The 26,794-nt window shown below is 44.1% G+C and overlaps 3 protein-coding genes and 1 pseudogene across 3 annotated transcripts in view; 1 reads left to right on the forward strand and 3 right to left on the reverse strand.

Moving 5' to 3' along the window:
- Window positions 1-26,794, reverse strand: part of LOC115686474 (vesicle-associated protein 1-1-like) — a 69,974-nt gene that overhangs the window by 35,305 nt on the left and 7,875 nt on the right. The window lies entirely within an intron of this gene.
- On the forward strand, window positions 13,742-16,977 carry LOC115686467 (probable pectinesterase 68). The gene is made up of 5 exons (XM_030611773.2): window positions 13,742-14,161; window positions 14,585-14,774; window positions 15,031-15,237; window positions 15,847-16,085; window positions 16,609-16,977. The coding sequence occupies exons 1-5, from the start codon at window positions 13,854-13,856 to the stop codon at window positions 16,763-16,765; spliced, it is 1,101 nt and encodes a 366-aa protein (XP_030467633.1). The 5' UTR covers window positions 13,742-13,853; the 3' UTR covers window positions 16,766-16,977.
- On the reverse strand, window positions 17,308-20,647 carry LOC115686499 (uncharacterized; annotated as a pseudogene).
- LOC115686532 (WAT1-related protein At5g47470-like) lies at window positions 22,546-25,785 on the reverse strand. The gene is made up of 7 exons (XM_030611866.2): window positions 25,257-25,785; window positions 25,067-25,132; window positions 24,157-24,273; window positions 23,846-24,071; window positions 23,600-23,761; window positions 23,142-23,293; window positions 22,546-22,998 (listed from the first exon to the last, which is right to left on the reverse strand). The coding sequence occupies exons 1-7, from the start codon at window positions 25,454-25,456 to the stop codon at window positions 22,872-22,874; spliced, it is 1,050 nt and encodes a 349-aa protein (XP_030467726.2). The 5' UTR covers window positions 25,457-25,785; the 3' UTR covers window positions 22,546-22,871.

Below are 26,794 nucleotides of genomic sequence, written 5' to 3' on the forward strand. Positions count from 1 at the left end.
TCATTCTGCCACGGGGGAAATCTACGCAGAGAATGATCTGTTCAAGTAAGGGTGACGATCCCAGTACAAAACCTCAGCAAGATGACTCTGCACAAGAAATGGCTGTGCACGTGGAGCTCTAATGATGCAACCCTAGCCGTACGAAACGACGAATGTTCGTCGTTCAAGAAAATGTGTATATATAAATTATTGTCGACGACGAAACATTGACTAATTATTACATTTGTTGGTTAACATGGTGCAATGCTCGAACTAAGTAACGACGCTCACAAGAAAGCGGCAAACAAGCAGAAGCGGATATCAGAACCCTAACCGAGTATATCGGCACGAATCAACGACCTCTATGTAACTTAATTCCCCTGTACAAACTACACGAAGCTCAAGAAGTACTGTGAAATGGCTGAAGACCGCGAGCGTAGATTGCGAAAACATTCGGCGGTAGAACCTGTAAGCTTCATGAATCGGAGAGTTGAATCGGGCTACTCGAGCGACGGATCCTCGAGACGTAATGGGTTGTAACTTTTCGGTATTCATATACAAAATGTGGAAACGCACCAAGATTTGACGCCTGTTCTAAGTGTTGTTCCCTCGTGCCTACACGCCTCAAACATCCCGTTCAGCTTAATGATGTCCCAAGGTAATGCTCATCTTCGACCAAAAAAGAAAAGAAAGTAAATGCTCATCAAAATTCGAGCTCGGATTGTGATCGATCTATTCGTCATTGCATTAGTGAGCTTAAGATATAATCGTTAGCCCCTTTTACGCATTGAATAAACACACGACGTTAAGCCGATCGATCGATCATGTCGCGTTATGTTTTGAACCTTGAATGTGCAGGACCCTTCTTGGGACAACAAACGAAAAATTAGCCTACAAGTTAGATTTACATTTACGACATGACATGACAATTTCGAAAGTGAATAATATTTAGATCTTTCCAGGCACCTTATAAGCATTTGTCGCGTCATATTAGACATCGAGTTTTGTAAGCCCTTCTTTATATCCAAGGCATTACGTTCTGGTTTTTACTCGTAGACCATATATTCCGGGGTAATTTACAAATTAATATTAATCTTGCTCTACCAATTGAGCCAAAAGAAGAAGAAGCTTTAGGTATCAAATTATTTGCAAACTGCTGCTTGAAGATTCTCCAACAAAAGTAAGAAAATCAAGGAGAGATGGATCGGGTTACACGAATTGTTACTCAACATTATTAGAATCGAGAGAACAAAATCTTATTAATTTCGTTGTCTTTTTCATGGTATGCATTTCGCCTTAATTTACTACAAAACGAACACACCTTACCTTCACTCAAGGTTAATACACGCAAGATAAAGTTCAATTACAGCACAAATCATCTAAGTATGTATAGGCTGGGGTGTCCTTTTATCCATCCCTCCCCAACTCCAACCCCAACCCCAACCCCAATTGAAGAAGCCCCTCGGCCGCTCTTTATCGCAAGCCCCGGTACACGCTTTGGTGCATGCCCGCACGCTCCTGCCCGAGTCCGTGCAAGTCGGGACGCACTCCCGGACGCACTCCGGTGTCGCGGATGCGGCGCATGCCATAAGAAGCACGGTGATCACGGCGATAGCGAAAATCGTGCTCCTCGTCGCCATTATCTTTTACCCCCCTTCTATTTGATTGGATTGCAAATGATGGCTTTGTAATGCTACGGGTGAAAACCCTAATGGGGTTTATGTAGAAGGGCTTACTCTTAACTGAACGTGCAAACAACCGTGCTTGCTAAGAGGGAAATGCTTGTGATTGCTGTTACAAAAATGATTTTCTGTGGCTTGGAGAAAAACATGGAGACAGATTAGGGCTTATGGAGTTGCACAAACATTTCACTGCCTTTCATTTTACTTATTTTGTTGGGAAGTTCAACCGGCTTCTGAATTCAGTTAAATTCGGAAAGAATTCCCTTTTTCGATTTCATTAAGGGATAAGTGCACTCAAGTTCAAAAAGTATAAATAAGTTTTGGAACTTATCTATTTTGTGCAATTGAGTATTGCGGCTAGTTTCATCCAATTTGAGTAACGGAAAATACCGAGCGGCATTATTATTATTATTTTTGCACTAGACGCGACAACGAAAGAAAAAGAACAAAAGATTAAAAAAGAGCCAGAAAAGAGTCATTTGGCCAAGTACCCCACAAGTTTTCAAGAACCAAAAAAAGTTATGGTCATCTTTTTTTAACAACAGTCTTTCGACAATAGTCACTGAAATTTACCCGCACAGAAAAAAAAAATCCATATTCTTGGCCATGGGACAGTTGAATGCTGCTATTGTAAAGTAAAAATTGAGGAGGGTGAACTTATTATTATTATTATTATTATTATTATTATTATAAGTACGTAATGACTTATACTCGATATATATAATTTAGATATGTTTTTAGATTATTAGAATCTGCTGGATTTATTAAGGTCCATAAGACCTTATCAAAAGATCCAATGACATTTAACGGGTTAGATAGACTCCTGATGATACGTTTGGCAGCCCATATTGAGCAAGGAAGAACTAAAGTAGATTTGCAGCATATATCGATAGGATCAAAGAATATCACGTGTTAGATCGGATAAATTCGGATTGGATAGTAGATTGAAATGTTTAATCAATTTCAATCGCCGTACTTGGTCTTGCAACGATGTTTAGACTACTCTCCCGCGGTAATTTAAGTCACCTTCTCGTATTTTAATTCGAAATCAAACGAAGTTGCGAGTGATCGTGTAGCGGACCCATAGCTTGCTCATCAACTGAGATGTGTAATTTTAGAGAATGATTAAAAGGAAGAAGAATCAATACGAATATGTCTTGGTTATAAGAGAAATGTAAGATGGACTTTCACCAAGCACAATAATACATTAAGATCCATCGTCTATATTCAACCCAAATCAAAGCCCGAGCTCGTTTTATGATCGATGGATGGTCCGGGCACGACTTTGCTCACGGCGGGCTGAAGTATTTGTTCACCACTTTTCTTTTTCTTTTTTTCTTCAATTAGAGTATTGAGAAAATTTTCTTGATAAACTTTCTGGGTATTCATCGCCAACATCGTTCAATAGGGAAAAAATGTCCAAAAAGTCCTAAACATATTGTGCGGCAGTTAATTCAGTGATAAACTTTCCAACTATGTCAATGCAGACCTAAACCTTTTCATGGTTTTTCAATGTAGTCCATCCGGCCTAAATTGGCCGGAATTCGCCGACTTTTAATAGTCCGGTCGACTTTTAGCAACCCAGTCAGCATCAACCTCCTTGCGTAGAACGACTGGCGATTTAACGTGGACCATATCAACGCAAACTCTACTTAAAGTGAACACCGGTGATGTTGTACGTGACCGATCTTCTTGTCCAAATGCCCACTTACACTTCGTCTTCACCGTCACCCTCACCTAACCTAGCATATTGAATTTACCAAATTACAAATAATTTGCTCATTTTTGTCAGAAATCGGCACATGCTACAAAAGCCATCTTGGTTCATACGTGAAGAAGGGAAGTACATCTAAAACACTTGTCCTGGCCAACCCCATCATCATCCATGCGGATCGTCTTGTCTGCATTACCCGCAATCATCTGCTCTTCATTAGGGTTCTGTCTCGCAAACTTTATGTGGAAAAAAAACACGATCTGACCTACGATCTTTCAGCCCACGCAAGTGCAAAACGCACGAAGCTTCATGGAAGTTTCCTTCGAGCATCAGGCACCACAGCCCCCGACCCCTCAATGTAGAACATGACAACGGCCTTTACCTGCAATTGTATGAACATGTAACGACCCAAGAAAAGAATTATATTGCATCAGACCTATATAGCTCCAAAAAATTTTCGTAGATCAGATAAGAAGGCTGTCCCTCTATACACCAAGGTTTGTCTTTTTATGATAATTCCTTTTTAGGGTTCGCAAAGATGACAAAACAAAAAAGAAATGTGTTGGCCAAAATAACGGGTTTTTAAAATCTTCTCATATATCTGATTTTTCGAGAAATTTGTTTGATTAATCATAAATCTATAGTATGGATGCCGATACAGTTTTGAATTTGGCAAATTTATGAATTTATTATTAAACCCGGCCATCCGACGTGGCATATCGCCACGTCGGCGATTTCCCGTGAATATTGGCCGGAAGTGCTATATTCGAATTTCGCGCAAAGGTTTAAGATTAAATTGGCAAAATTAGAAAGTTTGGGATTGAGTTGGTATCCGTACAATATGTTTAAGACTAATTGGACTATTCTAACGAAACACAATCGATACATATAAAAGCTCATTTATTCCCCGAATAATGTTAAAAACTATATAAAAAGATTGATTTGTTTAGAATTGCTTTACGAAGTGAAATATCAAAATTTATTTACTTCAATTTCGGCCAAAAGGGAAGGAAAAAAAAAAACCGATTGCTTAACTAATATTACCCGCTGCACGTTCAAATATACATCCATTTCAGAACAGACTGTATCACTTTCGCAAATGCATTTCGTAAATCGATTTTAGTGATGTCAATATTACTCTTTTAGGGCGCTTTCCCGTTTGGTCACAGTTAGCTAAATCTTGAAAAAGGATAAATCTTCAATCTTTTGCTAAAGTTGAAATTTTTTTTTTTATCTTTTTGAATATCGAAATTAGGATAAATGTTGATCATGTTTCCCATAAGACATAGCCGAAGGCTCTCCACTGAGATATATCTCTCCGTACGCCCATTCACGGCCAAATTCTCTCTCTAAAATGGGGATGCACTTGGTGGCATTAGCGAAGCTCAAGCTCACGCTGGTCGCTTCCCACAGTCTAGCTCCCACTCTCGCCGGCGGCCTGATCTGGCCGTTCCTGCTCAAGCTCTCGCTCGGCCCCTGGCTCTTCCGGCGAAGCAACTGCGCCGACGCGGTGCAAGCATCGAGCCTCTTCTTCTTCCAGCTGAGGCAGATCGTGGCCGACTCCGAGCGACGGGCGAGTCCCGGCAGGGAATCCCGGCTGAGGAGGGCCATCCGTCTGGTGTGCCGGAGCATGGCGAGTGTCCGGCGAACTGTGGCGGCCCAAGGCGGCGGAGGCAGCAACGACGCCGATAGCTTGCACACGCTCTCGATGATCGCGCTTTAATTCATGCGGCGACATGCGCGGACGTTCGCGGTCTCCCTCGCCTATTCATTCTTTGGTTACAGCGTGTCTGCATCATGTTGGTGAGTGATTTGATTTCTTGACGCTTGAGGATTCTTCATGTCGTTTTCGAAAGCGAAAGCGAGAACATTACTTGTCTGAGAACGAAAGAGGCTACAGTAAATGAAGTGAAGCGTGTCTGGAATTGTTGGTGATTTCTTGAAGCAAGAGCATTTATTTATGTTAAGGAAAGGAAACCCTAGTTCATCCATATAATCTTCATGCTATTAAAGTCCGAAGTACGTAGACTTTTGCTCGAACGAGATTCTTCATTCCTAAGCAAGATCGACCAATGGTGATTACGTAATGACTGTATCAGATTTACGTGGAAATGAAAAGAGGGAAGAAGATGAAGGGAATGAAGGTTAGTAAAAGAGAGCATTACAAAGAGGAGAATATTTTCTCTTGTTGATAATTTTGCCATATGTTGGAGCCTCTCGATTCATCTTCAATTTATGTTTTGTAATCGAACGATACGAAAAACATCGAAGTTAAACTGACGGTTTTTTATCAACCAAACCCATCAGCTGAGTGAGCAAACGCTTGGTGCGTATGAGATTGATCCGGTACTCAAATCGTGTGGTGTTTCCCACTTAAAGTAATCTTGAGAACTTGCTACCCTACGGAGTTCTTGCTTGATACTCGCGGACGGAGTGATTTATGTACATTCAAATAATTACTCGAGTCTCCAAGTGTAAAGTCAAAGCGCAAGTTTGATAAAACTAGAAATTCGTGATATGAAATCTATCATGAAATACTATAACTCTAGTTTAGGCTACGCATGGCAATCATTATGTGCCCAGAATCAGATTTTGGACAGAAATGATTCTTTTTGATTCCTTGCTCGAAAATAATTTCTAAACATTTGAAGGTGTTTGGTGGGAAAAGTGCCAAAATTTATGTTTTTAGAATAGAAAAAGAACAGAAATGCGTTTGGTAACTACACAAAATTTCTTTTTACTAATAATATTTTGAATATTTTAATTTTTAACTTTTTTTTTTTTTTTTTTTTTCTTTCTAACCTTTTCCTTTGTGCCATTGTCCTTGGCCAATTTAGACCGAATTTGCCTACGTGACGCCGCGCCGGCGCCGGCGGTGGCGGGCGAAGAACAACAACAAACCAAAAAAATAAAATCAAGAATTTTTATTTTTCCTTTATTTTTTCCACTTTTTTTGGTTGTCTTCTTTACTCTTGGCTGTCCCAAACTTAGGCGGGCGAGGGCGAGCCTTTTTCGGCGAAAATTGTGTCGAGGCACAAAAATTTAACAAGGCGAGCTCGCCATGGTCGGGCGAGGCCGATTCGCCGGACGCAAAAGAACGATAATCGACTCATTATTTGGCAAGTGTCCAAACATGCCCTTAATCTACTACGCCTCCGAGGGCTCGAGCCTTGCCTTGGTCGGGCGAGGCTCGCCCTCACCGCGGCCTCCGGCGAGGTCGGGCCTCGCCATGGTCGGGCGAGGCTCGCCTCGCCGCAGCCCTCCGGCGAGGGCTCGAGCCTCGCATGGTCGGGCGAGGCCCGACTCGGCCGGATCCGGCGAGGCCGGCTCGCCGGCGGCCGGGCGAGGCTCGACCTTGCCTGATCCGGCGAGGTCGAGCCTCGCCGACCATGGCGAGGCTCGGCCTCGCGGGCGAGGCCGCCTCAGCTGGCTAGGCGAGGTCGAGCTCGCCGCCACCGGCCTCCGGCGACCGGCCGATGAAGAAGAAACCAAAAAAAGTGGAAAAAAAAAGAAAAAAGGAAAAATAAAAATTCAAAAAATAAAAAAATATTATTTAATTTGTCCACGTCGCGCCATGCGGCCGGTGGCCGTGCCGGCCGGCAGCGTCCACGTTAGCAAATTCCGATCAAAATTGACCGGAAGGACTAAATTGGCACAAAAATAAAAGGTTTAGGACCGAATTGGCACCAATTTAAAAGGTTTAGGACTTAATTGGCACCAAAAAAGGTTTAGGACTAAATTGGCACAAATGCAAAAGGTTTAGGATCGAATTGGCACCAAAAAAAGGTTTAGACCGAATTGGCACTAATGCAAAAGGTTTAGGACTTTTTGGCACTTTTCCCGTTGTTTGGAACTGCCCAAAATTTATGTTCTTAGAATAGAAAAATGTACGAAATGCGTTTGGTAACTACACAAAATTTCTTTTATTAATAATATTTTGAATATTTAAAATTTTCTTTTTTTTTCTTTCTTTCCCCTTCCTTTCTTGGCCATGGGCCGCCGCCACCACGGCGACCGGCCACAGCCGTGGCGGCGAGGCGTCGCGGCCGGCCGCCGACGGCGAGGGCCGCGACGCCCTCACCAGCCCCGGCATGTGGCCTGGCCGCCGACGGGTGGCAGGGCCGAAGAACAACAACAAACCAAAAAAGAAAAAAACCAAGAAGAATCAATTCTAGAAAAATTGTTCAAGAATCAAGAAGCTACTTTTTTACTTCTTGATTTTGCTCCAAAATCGATTCTGGGTACAATTTTTTGCAAAATTGTGTCCGAGCACAAAAATTTAACAAACGAATTCTGCTCCCAAACCGATTCTCGGGAGCAAAAGAACGTAACCGCTTATTTGGCAAGTTTCCAAAGAGGCCCTTAATCTACTACAATGATGGTTCTAGACACGGCAATGCAGGATGTCGTCTAGGGACGTAACTAGCTGTCGGGCGCGCCGGGAAGGCTATGACTCACTTGGAGTTTCTAGGCTAGGGTGTCGGCTTCGCTAGGATTTGCAGCGGACTGGGTGTGGCAGGGAGGTCGTCGGATGACTAGAGGACGCGGGTGATGCCGGAACTCGCATTGGAGGTGCTCCAAGACAAACACCAGGGCTACTGGACGTGGTGGCAAAGAGCTAGAACCAAATGGCCATCCGCCGAGGAGCAAAGGATTGGGAGGATCCAATTGTGCTAGTCGGCATCGGGGGTGTTTTGGGTCAAGCAAGGCTTTGTCGTGCTTGGCTCTTGAACGTTCTCTCTCATATTGTTAATTATATGGTCTTCGCTAGCATACTAATTTTTTGGTCATTGTCAGAGTAACAACATGTTTTTTAAGGAGTAACCTTACAACAATTTACAATTATATGTTATTTATTTTTTTAGTCCAGAACATACTGTTAATCTCATAATAAATTATAAATCGTCACTTAATCATTTCACATGTTATGTTGTACCTCCCTCTATTGTATGCCCAACCTCTTTCTACTAAGTCCTTATATTATTGTGTGCCCACCTCCCTCGACTTTGAGAGAACAAACCCTCTTATAGGGAAGAGATTAGGGTTCTCTTGCAAGAGCAAGATATATTTTTGTTTCCTATTTTAAATCAAGAGAATATATAATATAGGAATTAGGATATTTCACTCTTATTTTTCCCTTATGGTCGAAAATTCCAAGGAATATGCCCTTTTGACTTCCAAATTTGATCAAAGACATCCATGTGTGGAAAAGTGTCAAAAAAAGTCCTAAACCTTTTGTATTGATGCCAATTTAGTCCTAAACCTTTTGCATTGGTGCCAATTCAGTCCTAAACCTTTTGCATTTGTGTCAATTCAGTCCTAAACCTTTTGTTTTTCTGCCAATTCAGTTCTTCCGATCAATTTTGGCCAGATTTTGCTGACATGGACGCCAGCCGGTCACCGGGGCTGACGTAGACAACTTTAATAATATTTTAATATTTTTTGAATTTTTATTTCTTTTTTTCTTTTCTTTTTTTTCCCCTTCCCTCCCTTCGTCCTCCAACCGGTCACCAGCCACTGGCGAGGTCGGCCTTGCCGGCGACTTGGCGAGGCCCGACCTAGCCAGATCTGGTGAGGTCGTGCCAGCCGCTAGCGAGACTCGCCTTCGCCGTCGCTGGCGAGGGCGAGCCTCACTGGCGTCTGGGCAAGGCTCGACCTCGCTGGCGGCTGGGCGAGGGCGAGCCTCGCCGCCGTCGACCTTTGGCCTCTGGCTGGTCGCCGGTCCGACGATCGGCTAGAGGAAGGAGGGAGGGGAGGGGGAAAAAAAAAAGAAAAGAAATAAATAAATAAATATTCAAAAAAATATTAAAATATTATTAAAGTTGTCCACGTCAGCGGCGGTGACTGGCCGCCGGCCGGTCGGCGTTCACGTCAGCAAAATCCGGCCAAAATTGGTCGGAAGAACTGAATTGACACAAAAACAAAAGATTTACGATTGAATTGGCACAAAAACAAAAGGTTTAAGACTGAATTGGCACCATAAAAAGGTTTAGGACTATATTGGCACCAATGCAAAAGGTTTATGACTGAATTGACACTAAAAAAAGGTTTAGGACTAAATTGGCACTAATGCAAAAGATTTAGGATTTTTTTGGCACTTTTCCCCATCCATGTGCTATGCACATGACAATTTTCGACCATATAGAGGGAAACATGGGCTTGACCGAATTTTGCAATCCTGTGGGCTTAGTCCAGATAAAGTTAATATGGGCTTGTTACTACTAAATGATAGTGCTCCTAATATGCAAAAAATCCGAAAGGGTTGGGATCGACTCCTAATTTTATGTACAATGAATGGCTAAACGAGTTGTCAAAATTTAGGTTGCAAAACCGTGTGTAAACTGTTAACCGCCATGGCCGAAGGCTCGAACTTGGGCTTGCAAGGTATCCATGAGTTTCTAGATAACCGAGTCTTCACACCCTTGTTCTTGGATTACAAAAGGAAATTACAGATATCTGGGAAGTGTTTGATTCAATTTTGGACCTCAACACCAAAGGAAAATTCGGTCGCCCGCTAACCTGCATCTCCTGCGCTTTCACGGCCCAAATGTTCACATGGGTTTGGACCTTGGATGCTGTTCGAATTTTCGGTTGCTCCTTCATCTTTTTCACTGCATTTTGAGTCCACAAAAGTCCAGAGCGAGAATTTGGCTGTGTCACTGTTTCAATCGAAGCGAAACTTGCAATGTGCGCTATTGATTATCATGACTCCAGATTTCGATCTCGCCTGAACCCGAATCCTCATTCTGTTTTAGCGGGTTCTTAACTACGAAGCACGACATCTGTCGAACAATGTTCGATTTCATGCCAAGCAAGTTCGACACGAAAAATCATTTAACCTCGGATCTCAGCTTCCAACTCATTCATGCCTCTATTCACGGATTCGCAACCTGGATATATCGCATAAATTATTCAATCGGTATAGGCCAAGCTAGCTTCTAGCAAAAAAACTTCATGCAACAATTCTCGTCCACCTTTTTCCGACAAAGAGAAATACCTTACCTTGTCAGGGACATTTTTGGATTCTTGATGTTTGGTAATGTTTACCTCACCAAGAACGGGTGTTGATCGTTACCACTTAAGTAGGCTACAACGCTTTATTTAACGACCTGACGGCCGGTCTACCTTCCCATCTCCAATCCCTCCCCCGTGTTTATTTTTCTTCCAAGGGGAAGACTGGAATACCCTCTTATATTAACATCCCAAGGTCTGGATGGAGCCTTTTAAGGATCTATCCATATAATATCAACCGTGCTTATTATCCGGAAAAGAAAGAAGGATTGATGGTGCTGCCCCAGCATCATTTTCCACCGAACGAGATCAGCTAATGATTAGTCTCATGTTCAGGGCACTAATCAACACTAATTACGCGACCAAGATCAGAAAAGAGCTCGATTTTTCGGCGACGCTTAATCATCCCAGATTCAAATTGATGCTCACAGCACCCCGCCAAAACAAGAAACAAATTGGTGGATTTGACCAAGTGCACTTTTCTTATTTTTAATAAGCGAAGTACGATACTCGCCGCAGTTCCGAATCTTTGTATGCTGCTCCGCACCCATTGAAATGGGAATAAAGCCAAACGCAACGGCAATGATGAGTCCCACGGACCCACCCCATTTACTGTACCTTCGTTGACAAATAACCTTTCGCAGATATACAGTATTTTACAATCCCATTTATTTGCTTGGCACTAAGTATTGCGACGACCGTACGAATTGTATTACGAAAAAAGTGTTTACGTCGAAAAAATTGATGTCATTTGTTGTAGTTAATGTAGTCTGATTGCGCCATATCTCAACGGTTTAAACTTTTGAGTAGAGGTGGGTCCGACTAAATATATTAACGGGTCCAGACCTGATCTCTCTCTTAAAGATTTTCAGGCGTCGGCTTTCAGTTGTGCATTCCCGACGTAACGTAATCAGTGTAAAAGAGCACAATGTTGCTGTTCTTGTCTCTTGTCCGAATGGGAGTCGCTCTTCGTTTTTCATCAGTTAAAGCCCCCCCCAACGTTCGAAAAAACCTGGCGTCGTCTCGTCTAAGAATGGTGGGCGTCCACGTGGTCTAAGCTGTGGGGACATGGCCCAAAGAAAGAAACGAATTAGGCCATGCCCTGGAACAGCACCGTCAGTCAGTCTGTGGAGGAGCAGCAGCACGAGCAGGTGTTTGGGGGAATTTCTTTCCTCTTTTGGTTTTTTTTAAATCTTATCTTCTGTTTCACTTGGATCGGTGACCTTTACGCACGCTCAGGCTCAGCCACAACTTGTCTCATTTAATCTATGTCACGACCATACCTTAAAACATTTCATGGGTATTAAATTCGCACACCTGACATAAGAAAGGGAGGGGGGAAGCCGAATGAGCTCATTTAACAACTCTTTTTCTCTCTCCTTTTTTGGTTTCTTGATACGGTGAGAGGTTTGCTTGATCCGAGGGTGTTGAAGGGGGAGAAAAAGACTGTTAAAGATGGGGTTTGACATGCGAAATCATCTGATGTAAAACGATTTCCGCGCGCATAATCTATTTGAGGCGGCCTCGCGCTCGGCTGGCAAGGGTCGAGCCCCGCCGGCCATGGGCGAGGCCCGACCTCGCCAGATCCAGCGAGGTCGTGCCTCGCCCAGCCGCTGGCGAGGCTTGCCGTCACCATCGCTGGCGAGGGCAAGCCAGCCCTGGCCTCCGGCCGAAGGAAGAAGAAGAAAACTTCGAAAAGTATTAAAATAGTATTAAAAGTTGTCCACGTCATCGCAGGCGGTGCCACGTAAGCCGGCCGGCGTCCGCATCAGCAAAATCCAGTTAAAATTAGCCAAAAGGACTGAATTGACACAAAGACAAATGGTTTAGGACCGAATTAACACAAAAAAAAGATTTAGAACTAAATTGGCACAAATACAAAAGGTTTAAGACTTTTTCGACACTTTCCCGCTATTTGTACATGTAAGCTTGAGTCAGTCGAGGAGTCCTGTTTGTGGACCTCACGTTAATCGGTGGAAAAAACCTTGCTCCACCTAGACAAACCCAGAAAGCACTATAATCTCCAGGATTTCAGACGGCAAATGGTCGAGCAGCAAGCGATGTTGTTTGTGGCGCTCCCACACGTGCTCTCAACTCGTTCACTTCGATGCACCTCCGAAAACATTTCGGTTGCATCCGTGTGCTTCTGACTAGATGACCAAGAACTTATCTCGTGGTCGGAAAATCGTCTACTGTGTGATAACGAAAACTTCAGATTGACTCATTTTCGTAGCATGGGGGAATTGGTAAATCTAATCGACTCGTAAAACTTGATGTTCGGGCTTGTTTATTAGCGAGATACTAAGTCCGGCTGGATGTGCTAATAAGTCTGAGCTTGGGCTCCCTCTGAGATCTCCCTTGAAACGAAATGTCGGACTTCTGCCGCACGTCTAGACAAGCTAATGAAATCCGACGACCTAACCTAACATTTTTTCACATAATGACATACTAAATGTAAGTGAAAGCTTACACAGGTAGGGTCGTATTCACTTTGTAAGTCACTCTTGTAAACCAAGCTCAACCTTGCCATTGGGCATGCGGCCCTGCTGATAAAGGCATTGAAGGGGTGGGGCTGAAGAGTACCAGGTCCGGGGTTCGGTCCCTGTGAGCACCGCATACACATTTGCATAAAAGAGATGAGTGTGACAAAAGAAAAACTACCAATCTCAACATTGTGTGCACGCGTGCGCCTTGTATAGTTACATATATGCATAAGTCGATCGAACACTACATCAATTTCAATGAAAGCAAACCCGGGACGACACACAGTCGGGATACAAGTTAAAAGGCTTAATTAACAGGGGGAATACCGTTGGGAGGGAGACAACAAGGCGAACAAGTCCTCGAAGCCTCATACCAAAGCAGGAGGACAGTTTGTCTAAGCCACCCGTGACTGAGTATCATCGTTTCCGTGCAGACATATCACGTTCGACGACATTCTTCCATCGTTTGTCTCCTCCTCCTCCTCCTCGCAAAGTTTTCGCAAAAAAGTCTACGACAGACAAGATCGATGGACCCCGTATGCATCGAAATCCCGTTTTTCTCTCTTTCTGTCACTCGCGACGGACCTCGTCTTTACAAAAAAACAATTACATTTTAAGTGACTAATCCAAAGCGATCAAACTAATCTAATCAGGCATGAAGATGGGAGTTAAACGACAAGCGAGCGAGTCCTGCGAGGAGGGTATCTGGGTAGAGAGGCGCGGGGCCAAGAGGATAACGACCCCACCACCATTGAAATTTGGAGATGACCTCGACCGCGGCCAAAAGCTAACGCCAGCCTATGCTGCATTCGACCGTTGGAAACACCAAACCTATTCCACCTCGACGTATATAATTCTTCGTATCACCAGTCGCTCTCTCATTCCACGTTCTCGCATTCCTCCGCATTCCCGAGCTCCGAGACGAGAAGACATTCTCTCTCTCTTTCCCTCTCTCTTTCTGTGAAACGTTTTGATGCTTGTTTAATGGCTGACTCTACGAGTTCTTCGTTCTTTGTCTTCTGTTGCTTAGCCTTGTTCTTACTCTTCTCCTCTCGCGCGCCATTGCAGGTCGCGGGTTCTCACCGCCGCAGCCTCATCTCCGACAGCGCTGCCGCTTCCTCCAACTCCACCAGCAAGCACCGCCACAGGTGGATCGGGCCGGTCGGGCACCGCATCATCACCGTCAGCATCAACGGGTCCGCCGACTTCAAGTCGGTCCAGGCTGCCATCAACTCGGTTCCGGATAACAATAGGAAGAACGTCACCATTCGGATCAGCGCTGGATTTTACATGTAACCGACTTGGCATGCTTTTGTGTTTGAACTTTTTTAGTTTCGTGCATTTTTAGAAGTAAGCTTGAAGAAGCTTTGAGTTTTCATGTGCGAGCTCCGACTCGACTCGAAAATGCAAGTTGTGATGCTCGACTCGAGCTTACCAAGCTCTAGCTTGGCTTGATAAGACGCATTAACCGATTGAGTTCGGTCTCTATTATCACAACATGTAATAATCACTGTGTAAAACCAAATTAGCTTAGGCCGGAGTAATTAGTTTAGTACTTGAATTGTATATTCGTGTCGAACACAAGCTTGAAAACGAATCGAATAAAGCTTGAGTAGCGAGCGAACTTAACTCAACCGAGCATTTTCGTTAGTGTAACTTGACTCATTCGCACTCCGCATAACAACTTTGTGGGTTTGAATTGTGGTTAACTACAGTGAGAAGGTGGTTGTCCCGGCGACCAAGCCGTTCATCACGTTCCAAGGCGAGGGAAGAGACGTGACGGTGATCGAGTGGCACGACAGAGCGAGTGACCGCGGCGCCAATGGCCAACAGCTCCGTACTTACCGGACGGCTTCGGTCTCCGTTTTGGCCAATTATTTCTCTGCCAGGAATATTAGCTTCAAGGTATATAAATGTTCTCGCGCTCTACTTCTAGGTTATGATAGATTTCATCTCACCGACCGAAGTACAAGAATAGTGGAAGTCCTTTCGGAGTAGCTTCTCTACTGCATTTGTTTGGAGAAGAGAGAAAGGTGGAAAACCAGAAAAACAAATAAGAGTGCAAAAGATATCTGTACTGAATTTACGTAACGTATAAATCCAAGTGGTTTAGATTAGTTTTTTCCCGCTTCTTATGTTTTCTTTCAAATGATATTTGCAGAACACGGCGCCAGCTCCGATGCCGGGGATGCAAGGGTGGCAAGCGGTAGCGTTCCGGATATCGGGGGACAAGGCGTACTTCTCGGGGTGCGGATTCTACGGCGCGCAGGACACGCTGTGCGACGACGCTGGCCGGCACTACTTCAGGGAGTGCTACATCGAGGGGTCCATCGACTTCATCTTCGGGAATGGCCGGTCCATGTACAAGGTAAGCGACGCCCTCGGCCCAGTTCTAGGCACGCCAGGTCATTAATTAGATCACGCGGGTCTCGATTTTCACGTGACGACCCACACGATTCAGTAATCAATTGGACTCATCACGAGCACCCAATGCATGCAATGAATGAAGCCCTTTTTCGCTTTCTTCATGCAATCTTTGCACTGCATCCTCCATATTATTATTAGTAATTAGATGAAGCAGAAAACAGACCACCACCCTGATATAATCTTTTAAAAAGTGAAAACTAGAAGACCATATTTTCATGTCGATCTTTTTGGGAGCAGTAAAAAGTTCTCGAACAAAGAGAAACAGCAAAAAGCTGGTGGCGACAGCAATGTGTGGAGTGGCGAGAAAGATGCCCTGGCGTGACACAGAGGAAAAGGGAAACGAAAAGCTTTTCTCTCTGCTTAAAAAGCTCCCTCCTTCATGTGTCGGCACTGGCGACTTTGCGCATGATTTTTACTTGGTCTATATCTCCACGTTCGCTTTAGAAAGTGCAAAAAGAAAAGACAAAGACTCTAAATTGCAGTGAAAGGATTGTGAATTGGTTTGGTTTTGGATGTTGGATTGATTTGGGGGGGGCACATGCACATGCAGGATTGCCAGCTCCACTCGATAGCCACGAGGTTCGGGTCGATCGCGGCGCACGGCAGGAAGTCGCCGGACGAGAAGACGGGGTTTGCCTTCGTCCGGTGCCGGGTCACAGGGACGGGCCCGCTCTACGTGGGGCGGGCCATGGGCCAGTACTCCCGGATCGTCTACTCCTTCACTTACTTCGACGACCTCGTCGCGCACGGCGGCTGGGACGACTGGGACCACGCCAGCAACAAGAACAAGTAAAACCAATCTTAACTCCCCCCCGATTTTTTTTTCTTACTCCCCATATTCTCCAATTACATTATGATCCGCGATCATGACAAACATAAAGTACATGACAACGTAGACTTTTGTCCAATTAGAGATATGATTGCCAATGATGCTCGAAAGATTAACCTAGGCCGACAAAAGTTTCACCAGTAGAGAGAGGGGCCTCTCGCCTTCTGAGGTCTAGACGACTAGTTAATTATGTGCAATTAGCCAATTAGTCAAAGAACATGCTGTTTTTAGTCATGATTAAGTTGGACCCATTATCACATGCCTATGATTAGGCCTTAATAATAGAGCCGAACGTCGCCTTTAACCCGCATAGTGAAGGCAAAAAAACAAGGAGAGAGAGGGAGAAAGTTGATACTTGAATTTTACCAAGAGTTGGAGTTCTGTCGACAGTATCTAATGTGAAGTGTTTTGATTTCCTGAATTTCTTCCACTGATGTTGTAACATGAAGCAATTTCTTTCTTTTCTTTACATTCAATCTGCAGGACTGTGTTTTTCGGAGTTTACAAGTGCTCTGGTCCGGGGGCCGGGGCGACGCGAGGCGTTTCATGGGCTCGGGAGCTTGATTACGACGAGGCCCACCGGTTCCTCGTCAAGAGTTTCGTCAATGGAAGGCATTGGATCGCACCTTACGACGCCTGAATCAGATGGCTTCGGCTATCTAACAGCGAATCAACTGTTGAAACAACCGAACAATTCTTTGAGTTTTATGTTAGTTTTTAGGAGAGTATTCTTTGATTTGTTCATTTGATTCGTATATAAGGTTCAAATTCATGTCCACTTTGGCTTCATACATGTCGCCTCTTTCCCAAACTGAAATGTCAATAAATTCCAGTGCATTCACTTCTTGATGATTTGTTCGCGTATCCGTTGTCCAAATTTGTTCGAAATTGACAAAATCACTAGCAGGAGAACATAGCGAAACTACCTCTTACTCATGTTCTTTCCACCGACTACAAACTACTTCAGAAGTACTATAACCAATACATACACTCTCATGCATGCAAAGTACCACAAGATATTGTGAATTGTAGAGAGCTCGGGTATGTCGACAGGGAGTACTTGTGCCTAGCGAAAAAAAGCCGCTCCGACGGCCCGCGGCAATGTCTACCAAACAACAGAGCCAAAAACATTCCAGGGCTCGAATTTCACACAATGCACGAATTCTTTGCAGGAACATGACATGAGTCACAAGACGGTCCTATTTTAACTTGAGAAGAATTTACGAGTCAGTCAGAACACGACCACCGTGGCCATAGCATTGGAAACACGATCCATGATTTTGCATCCCTACAAAGCCAAACTATCCTGCTAATTATGATCTTACTATGACCGGGTGGATGCAGTAACCGACACATTGACAAAATTATCAGCTAATTAACAAATTCAATCCTAATTCCTGAAATTACTCGCAAAAGAAAAACCAGAACTAAATGTTCATTTTGCACCTCCATTTGTTGCATGCTGTTGGCTTTGCAGGATCAGAACATTGTTGCCGAATGGAGCCATAGCATCTTCTTGCGACAAGGACATTGTCGGTTGTAAAGGTATTGCCTATCGGTAAAGTCCCATCTTTAATTCACGAAGAGGTTCTAGCAATTAAATATGCCTGTGGCCGCCAAATTCAAATATTTTACGTTCCATCTAGATCTTGATCTTATGGTTGAGCTCCAGTTACTATTGGAGCAACATTTAGGTCGATAGCGGTGGGACCGCATTCTGAAGCTTGACAAGAACCATGGGCTGCAGTTCCATCCAACGCAGCAGCATTGTGATTCTCAACTGGTGTTGCATCAGGAAGGGCATTGTGAATTTGTGGTTCCAGCCAACCCTGAGGGTGTGAAACAAGAGGTGTTGCTGCAGGATTTGGAGGGTAGAGAGCCTGCAGTCCCAGTGGTCCATACTGAGCTCGGTGCCCTTCAAAGCGTATACACCTAGCAATGTGCTTCTTACCGGAAAGATGGCGGTCAAACACTTCCCTCGTGTCGCACCTAACATTGCACAGATCACATACTATTCGACCAACTGCCTTGGACTGAGGAGGTTTAACTGAGTGCGCAGTGGCTTCCAACTTCTGGCGTTTCCCTTCTCGACCCCCCTTAATCTTTCGCTTCTTGCCAGATTTCCTATTCTCAACTTGATTCTGGACATGCAAATTCTGCGATGACTCTGTAGGGTTGTCAGCCTGTCCTACTGTATTTATTTGCACATCTGTAATTGCACCACTGCTATTGCCATCGATTTTAGCGAGCAAGTCTCCTTGCGGAGCATTGTTGCACAGTTGGGAACTGTCTGGACCAGGCGCAGCTCCAGGGTCCTGGTGATTTTGTGATGGGGCCTCTAATTTATTCGCAGCATTCTTCAGTTGTTCAGCTCTCTGCATGTTCTTCTTATGCCGCTTTCCATTCTTATGCTGCTCAAGTATTTCTAAGCTGGTGCACTCAACTCTACAGAGTTCACACCAAGCAGCTTTTCCTCCTTGAGTTGGAGCTTTAAAGACAGCATTATCGGAAGCCAGACATGCGGCTGTAGCTTCCACTGCTTGTGCATCTACAGATGGTTTCCCATCGTTGTTAGATGATTTCGTGCCCTTGTTTATCTTATGGCCACCCTTGTGCCACCTGTGTTTGTGTACTCTCCCATTAATTGTTGGACCGCCTAAACTAGCATGATGGTGGGCAAAGTGTCCATAATTGGACCCCCTAAATGGCTGGTTACCACCACTGTATGGAGAGTAACTAACCTGCACAAAGATCACAAAGGTCAGATACAATACTTATGAAAAGAAAATGAAAAGTAAACAGCCATTTCTGCACATATAACACACAAAAATGTAGCCTTTTTTTTTCATATGGGATGAGCACATTGTATAGAAAAAAATAAAGCACAAGAACAAAGCTTTCATCCTTTGAGACCCCATCAATCCTTGAAATCCTACAAGAACTTAGCAGAAAATTGAATAGATGAGTGAGAAAGTGAAATCAGAGAAGATGATTGAGTTAAGGACTGTAAAGATCCAAACAAGTAAAATCAATCGTCCTCTAACTTTGTTTCTAAAGCCTAGACATTGCAAAAAGCCTCTGGTTTCACATCCTGGAAACTGCTCTGAAGTAATTCCAACTTGCAGTGAATATAGTGCCCTGCTCCAAGCACCGGCTTTTGCTCTTCATGTCATTCATTTTATCCAAGATTATTTTCTTAATCCAGCTTATACTCTCTTTGTACGGACATTTAAACACAGTAGTGTGTAGTCACATTAAACTAAGAAAAGTCAAATGCTTATTAATGACAAGTAGCGGTATAAGTTATCATTGTACTATAGACCGAGTGACGTCACTCACATAATTATGTAATTAATTAAATTCCTAAAGCTACTTCTAGTGTTTCCATGTAGGTATGTACACAAACATCCATTGATATTATCTTTCTACGATTTAACTCCGCGTGACACGTAGTATTACGACTATTACATGCTACAGCAAATGACATGAAGAAGCAAAAGTCCGTCAGCACTCCGCTCTGCAGAATCTCACAAACCCAATCTTTTCCATCAGGACATGCTCTGATCCTCTTGCAGCCAAAATGAGAGAAAAAGAAGCACAGCTACAGGGAACTACTCCAACGAACAATTTCTCCAACAGGATACTTAAGGGTGCGCACAGTGCTCGACATTATCATTCAAATCGAAAGATCCCTCTCCTGATGCTTGAACACAGAAAAGCTCAACCTCCCAAAGCAGCAACTCATCTAAGATACAATCACAAGAAACTTTCATATAGCAAGAAAGTATCTTTATAGAGGCAGCAGCGAATTATCACATTAAGATGTTTATATATGCGGCCACGGAAAATACCATAAACAAGACCGCAGCAATTCATCAAACAGTTAAAATGCAAGAACAGTCACCCAGCTAAAAAGCCAAACCAAACACCACACCTGCGGCTGGCCAAACCCGGAAACCACCCTCTCCGCCACGCTCATCGTGCCCGCAAACTGACTCAGCTGCGACAGTGCCGCCACGGCGGCCGACGTGGCCGCGCCCAACCCGGGCGCTCCCGCGACCTGCGCTCCGCCCCCCTCCGCCCCCGCCCCCGCCCCCGCCCCCGGCCACGCATTGCTGGAGCAGGTTATACAGGTGCTGCGGGAGCTGGACCTGGACCTGGCCGCTCGCCAAATCGGCCCGGCCCGAGCCCGCGGCCGGTTGCTGCGCCGGCAGCGGCGCCTGGTGAGAGGTCGACGGGTACTGATCGTAGGGGTAGTACTGCTGCTCCCGGTGGTGATTCTGCGGGTACTGAGGATGATAATAGCCGTAACCGGACGGGGCCGACGGATCGAACGATTGAGGCAGCGAATACCCATCTCGTTGTCTAAGGTGGTGGTGGTGGTGGTGGTGGTGAGGTTGTTGGGGATCCGCGTGAGAGGAGGGGAGATCCATTTCGGTCTCTTCACCTGAGGGCGGGTGCGGGGGATTTGCAGAGCTAGGGTTTCTGAATCGGAAGCGAGGAAGAAGACGATGACGATGACGATGATCTCGTTCTGATTTGCAGAGCTAGGGTTTCAGACTTTCTCGTTGATGATGCGTGAGAGAAGAAACGGTTCTTGTTCCGGGTGGGAAAGTTCTTTTCGTTTTCGATTTTCCCTTTTTTGATGTTTTCCATTTCTTCGGAGAAAAATAGGAAATCAGTGGACCAGATTAATTGAGAAAATTTCAAATAAGGACATAAAGTGTCATCGTTTTCTCAAATAAAGGCATGAAGTGCATTTTGTGTCCAATAAAGGCCTAAAATGCCACCATTTTCTCATGTAAAAGTCTGAAATGGATTTTGCTTCAAATAAGGGCTCGAAGTGATTATGTCTGTTTCAAGAAAGAACTTGATTTTTCGAATTAAAATGACACTTTCGTCTTTTAACCTTTTTTTTGAATTTTTTTTCTTTTTCTGGTTTTCTATTTGTTGGGAAGGGCTAAGCGAGGGTTGCCCTCACCTGATCTGGCCAGGGCCGCCCTCGTCGGCAATAGTCAAGGCGAGACCGTCATCGAGGCAAGGTCGTCCCTCGCCAGCAACTGGCTAGGCAACCCTCACCTAAATTTGGCGAGGGCCGACCTTGCCCATGGCGAGAGTCGCCTTGCCCAGACCTTCTAGAGCTTCGCCGACGGCCAACGACCATTCACTGGAACTGCCCACCGGCAAAGAGCAAATAGAAAACCAGAAAAAGGATGAGAACGTGTTAATTCCAATGTTGATACATATGTCAAAGCATATTGTGTTGTGTCATATTTGGATTCTTTCTATATTTCTACATTTGACCTTGTGTTTTGTTCATTCCTCGTTTACGACTGACAGTCCAATATCGTCCACCCTACCTACAACCCCCGAAGTCACAAAGGCTGCGTTTGGTCGTCCGGATATCTAAACAGGATAGGACTGGATAGGATAGGATAAGAAATCCTGGGATTTCTTCATATCCTATCTACTGTTTGGTGGACTACGGATTTAAAGTCGGATAGGATAAATTTTTTTTTTTTTTACTATTCACGGGTCCAGAGGAGTTGTTGAAGGAAAAAAAGCCGAGAAATTTTTTTGGTGAAAGCGCACAAGGTGTGGGGATGAAGATGACGGCGAGTGGAGCATAGGGTTTCTGAAAAAATAGACATTAGAAATCATATCCAGGTCTATCCCACCCCCCCTCGGATTTTTTTATCCAGGCTATATCCGTCCTTATCCTATCCTGGACCACCACCAAACATAGGATAGGATAAAACATATCATATCCTGGCTTTTATCCGGTCGACCAAACGCAGCCAAAGAGAATAGAGCATCACTGAGCAACAGTCTTGTTCAATTACACAATGCCAATCCTAAAGGAGAAATGTCGCCTGCCCTAGAATTCTAGTGAAGAAATGACTGTTCTTTTCCCTAGGAAAGCAAACTAGCCACCCTCAGAAACATGGAATACCTCCTCCCTAGGACCCAATAGTTCAAAAATTTATTTCCTTCAGCTATGTCAGCAAATCAGAACAATGACCCAAGAACCAAAAAGCAAAAATATATATATAAATTGAATGAACGAATGAATAGTAGCATCAAATCAAGTTGCCCTCCCAAAAGCCCCTAAAAATTATTAAGTTTTCTGTCAAGATCCAATGTCGTGGTGAATTTGTATCGCTGCAATACTTCCACTTCCCCTAAACATTCTAGTTTAAGCTTCTTCTTTTTTACCACAAGGGATTCTTTGTTAGTGACCAACTCCAAGTCAGTTGTCCTGGCAAGAAAGCTGCTCTCATCTCTTGTCAAGAATTTGCTTAGAAGAATGTCAGTAGTAGTAGTAGAAGCAGTAGATGAGAGAACTGCAACACTGAGCAGCAGGATCATATCTCTGCAAAACACAGCCAGCTTCAAGAACTCATACATGATTAAACCACATTTAAAATCACACGACTCTTTTGCCATCCATTCATATTCCTTTGGCTCGAGGTATACATGCAAATGTTCACTGTCGAATCGTTTCGTAATGCATTCTGACTAAGTGCAAGCAATGGACTGTTTCATCTGCCTAACATCCACATTAACAGTCACCAATTTGCACGACGAATTACTCGGCCATGGATCGGGACCGATTTGCTAACATGAATCGATCAGGGGACTGGCTGATGGTTCATTTCCATTTGAGGCTCCTTTTTCTTCGAGGAGGTCTAACTATAGACCTGGGCGTGAATGGGAGTTTACAGTACAAATCATGAAGGAAGGCATCAAGTTAAAAGAGGCTTCTCTGCATCAAACTCACTTTCTAAGCCATCTTCAGGTAAGGAAGCTTCTTTCCCTTTAGCCCACAGTACGAAGTAGAGCCCGGTGAACATAAGGAACATACCCCCAAGGCTGCAATAGAGGAGCCAAATCAAATGTTTGTGTTTCATTTCAATGTTATACTTGTAACAAAAAGAAAAAAACTTGTGCCTCGGAATTGCAGAATCACAGCAAAACAAGTACACTCTTTAAGAACACTGATAAGTCAAAATTACCTTCCTAGTTTAATGGTGTCGCCAATGGTGAAAATGGAAAGAACAACAGAGCACACCGTTCCAATGGGGCTAAACATCGATACCAGGACCGGCCCTCTTTTCTTCATCGCCCATCCATTGAAGCTCACTGTTAGTCCGCTAACGACACCTGCCTGTTCGCAAAAGGTACTTTCATGAAGCTCAAAATGGCTGAGCAGATGTATCACAAGCAGTCAAGGGTTGTTGATCAGTTGAATTACGTGGAATGGGGAAATGCAGTTCTGATTAAAAACACTGAACTTTCAGCAATTTCGACGAGGGACTAATCCGGATGGGCAGGATCCAAAAAGTCGATCTTCAAGAACTTGAAAATATGTTTTCAACTTTGAGTTTGTAGAGTACAAGATAAATATTACAAGAGCAAAGAAAGGTAGTGAGGCAATATAGTAAACGCGAGGAGCGAACTCATTGCCACTCACCAGTACTGAAAATCCGACTAGGTTTCCGAAGCTCACGAGTGGCAAACTGAACACCAACTTGTGATCTTCAAAAAGCTGCACAGCCGCAGTCGTGAATGCCCCGATTAAGGATGTTATCGCACACAAGGACATCGGGGCAGGAAAATGACCCAAAGTCACGGCCTGTCCAAGATTACCAGAATAAATAAGTCTCCGAGAATCCGAACACAGGAGACAATAAATCTTTCTTACTCTAACGAAGCATACCTGCAGAACGATGTTGCTCGACAGTACGAAAACCGCCGCCATGAGATACAAGCATCCTATGATCTTTTCTTTGTCAAAAACGAAGTCCACTGAGGCAGAGGTAAATTTAACCTCCTTCTTTCCCGCACTGTGCATCAGGCTCATTGCGAGAGCACCAGCCACACACAAAAGTGTGCCTACTATCTTGACTTTGCTGTACACGCAACTGATCTTAACTTTCTCCAGTCTGCACAACCAGAAAAATTTCAGAAGTTTCAGACAAGAATATTGGAGCAAGAATTGTCAAATGTGGAGCAATACACAAGTAGTACCTAATGGCCCAAGCGATCACGAAGATCAGCCCCGGAGCGAGGTTCGGCATGGCCGTGGCCATGCCCGGTGATGTCATCTTGATTCCCTTCAGGAACAGGGATTGAAACAGAGTCACGCTGAATATCAAAATCAAGAAAAAAGAAAAAATGAACTGTCATTCGCAAGTTCAACCTCTGAATTGTCGAACTAACAGTTTATTTTCCTTTTTTGTTATTGCACATCAAGAGTGATTAGAAAGTCATAAAAAGCGAAAGGGTGCACGTTCTAGTGTGAGCTACAGGAGCTAGAACCCAGCTAATGCTGTCAAAGGCCCACAAGAGAAGCAGACAAAGAGAGAGAGAGGGAGAGAGTAAAATCAAGCACACGACAACATCCATACCCCTTTTGAAGATGTTCAATCTCTAAGTCACTTTTTATCACTAGTGGTTTCCAATGAAAATTTCTAACACGTTTTAACCCCTTTTGTTGGATACTGCAGGAGAACTTTGTGGATCTTCATAAATTTCAGAAATGAAAGAGAAGATGCATAGCTGAGTTTATCAGACCCTTTTGCAGTTCTGATTCTGAATTAATTAATTCATCTTTGGATTTATCTTCGGATTAAACTGAGACTTAGAACAAGCAATTATCGTTTTCTAATCTTAATTAATCGCCTAAGCAACCTGCAGGATACAGCCAAATTCAAGAACGCCAAAACCAGCAGCTAGAACGCACCACATGTTCAATGTGGATCAACTTTATATACATACCAATTAAATCCAAAAGGCAAAGGTAAGAACATGTGACGTAAAAGTTTCTTTCTTCTCTTGGGTCCGTGACGTGAATGTTGAATTGGTTAGAGAGCCATTGCAAAACACGTTGAATATCTCAACGAAACTAATGAAAAACATGTCGAGTTTGCGCGGTTACCCAGTGAAGGAAATCAAAACAAGCTGGAGCATCAGCTTCAAGCTGATCTTCCTAGGCCACAAACTCCTGCAAACCACACAGAAAACCAAACATGATCAAACACCGCACGCGCCAATGCGCACAGAGAGAGAGAGAGAGAGAGAGAGAGAGAGAGAGAGAGAGAGAGAGAGAGAGAGAGAGAGAGAGAGACCTTTCGAAGACGACGGCGGCAGGGGAGAGGATGAAGAAGGTGGCGAGAGCGGAGAACATGACGAGCGTGAGGGGGGTGAAGCCGAGCGACATGAGGTAGCTCAGCAGCACCGAGTTCCCGGCATAGACGAACTGGACGCCGACCAACCCCCCGATGACCACCGCGTCCTCCACCGCCTCCTTCTTCATACGCCACGCCATCTCTCGGCTCACGCTCTGTCTCCTCCCTTCCCCTCGGGTTCGAGAGGGAGCCGGAGACGGGAATGCGCCCGCGAATATCTCGCTGTGGCTAGCCTCTCCAAATGCCGCTGCCACCGGAGACGGGCAACGGCAGCGACGAAGACAGATTGATTAACGTCCCTGATATTCTCTCTGTCTCTCTGTCTCTCTGCGTGTATCGTGTTGTTTTGATAATGTTTCTATGGAATCTGACTTCTGGGTGCCATCGGCACCGTCGTTGTTGTCGCCGTTGCTGTGGAGTGTCGATGCACGTTCATCAAACTCTTCCTTCTACGTTTGGTGTGTGTGATCTTCTTGGGTTGTTGTCGTAGATTCTGGTTCATCTGCCCGTCCGTTTTGGCCGAGCTCAGCTAACGTTCGCGGTTGTTCCTCTACCGGTCGTCCCTCCGGTCAAACGGTTGAAGGTGAGAGAGAAGAGAGACAGAGAGGCTTCATTTTTATTTTTATTTTAGGCAACCTCTGTGGGGGGCGAAAATTTAAAAATAAAAAAATAGTTAGGTAATTTCGAAAATTACAAAATTTGAATACGCATGTCAATTAAAAATTAAAATAAAAGGAAACGGAGTTTTTTTGTTTTTTGGTCGGAAGGAAACGGAGTTTGGAGTTGGAATTACCGCGGCCACTAGACATTTCATGGGGACATGTCCTAGATCACCATTATTGCATATGTTTAAGGAATTCGATCGGCACATGGTATCAGAAACCGCCCTCTTTATTTGAACGGTTATTCATTTCGGTATTTCACGTTTCGTATTATTAGTAGTAATCACGTACCGATTCATTTCCTTCTAATTTTTTGTGCATTTGAACCTCTTTGTAATTAGACTAGTATGATATCTTATGGTGAAAATAGGAGTAGGTTTCGAATATCACATGAAAAAAAGATTCTTTAGGTAATTATAAAAAAAAATTGACCTTGGAATATTAAATTCACCGATGATTTAGATGCTTAGCAATTGCCCCATTAACGAAATTCCGACGATAATTAACCGATTTTTCGAGCTGTTCCTTTGGGTCAAGGTGCCTCCAACGCTAACGCGATTATGAAGAAGATTTAGAGGATAAGTTTAGTTCATCCTTTTTATAAGCACAACGCCAGCTAAGCTCGCGACTGTTGTTGATTTTTCTAACAATAATCCAAGAAAAGAAATAGAAGCATCTCTTTATAAAGCCTTATTATTATCATCTAAAAAAAGAAAAAGAAGAAAAAAAGATTTACTATCCAACCACCATCGGATATCACGCTCCTTCTGCCAAATCAAGAGCGCCCCCACCCACCGCTCCTCAATTAACTGGCAA

This window comes from Syzygium oleosum, unplaced genomic scaffold, assembly GCF_021117445.2.
Source record: "Syzygium oleosum isolate NSW1041296 unplaced genomic scaffold, Sole_v2.1 Sole_v2.32, whole genome shotgun sequence".
NCBI lineage: Eukaryota > Viridiplantae > Streptophyta > Magnoliopsida > Myrtales > Myrtaceae > Syzygium > Syzygium oleosum.

Bases quoted from the DNA above. Each gene is read 5' to 3' on its own strand.
- LOC115686532 (XM_030611866.2), bottom strand. From the start codon at position 25,456: ATGGCGTGGCGTATGAAGAAGGAGGCGGTGGAGGACGCGGTGGTCATC. The intron at 25,133-25,256 runs GTCTCTCTCTCT...TGTGGTTTGCAG, and splicing joins GCCGCCGTCGTCTTCGAAAG to GAGTTTGTGGCCTAGGAAGA. The intron at 23,762-23,845 runs GTATGCTTCGTT...AATCTTGGACAG, and splicing joins CGAGCAACATCGTTCTGCAG to GCCGTGACTTTGGGTCATTT.
- LOC115686467 (XM_030611773.2), top strand. From the start codon at position 13,854: ATGGCTGACTCTACGAGTTCTTCGTTCTTTGTCTTCTGTTGCTTAGCC. The intron at 15,238-15,846 runs GTAAGCGACGCC...ATGCACATGCAG, and splicing joins ATGGCCGGTCCATGTACAAG to GATTGCCAGCTCCACTCGAT. The intron at 16,086-16,608 runs GTAAAACCAATC...TTCAATCTGCAG, and splicing joins CACGCCAGCAACAAGAACAA to GACTGTGTTTTTCGGAGTTT.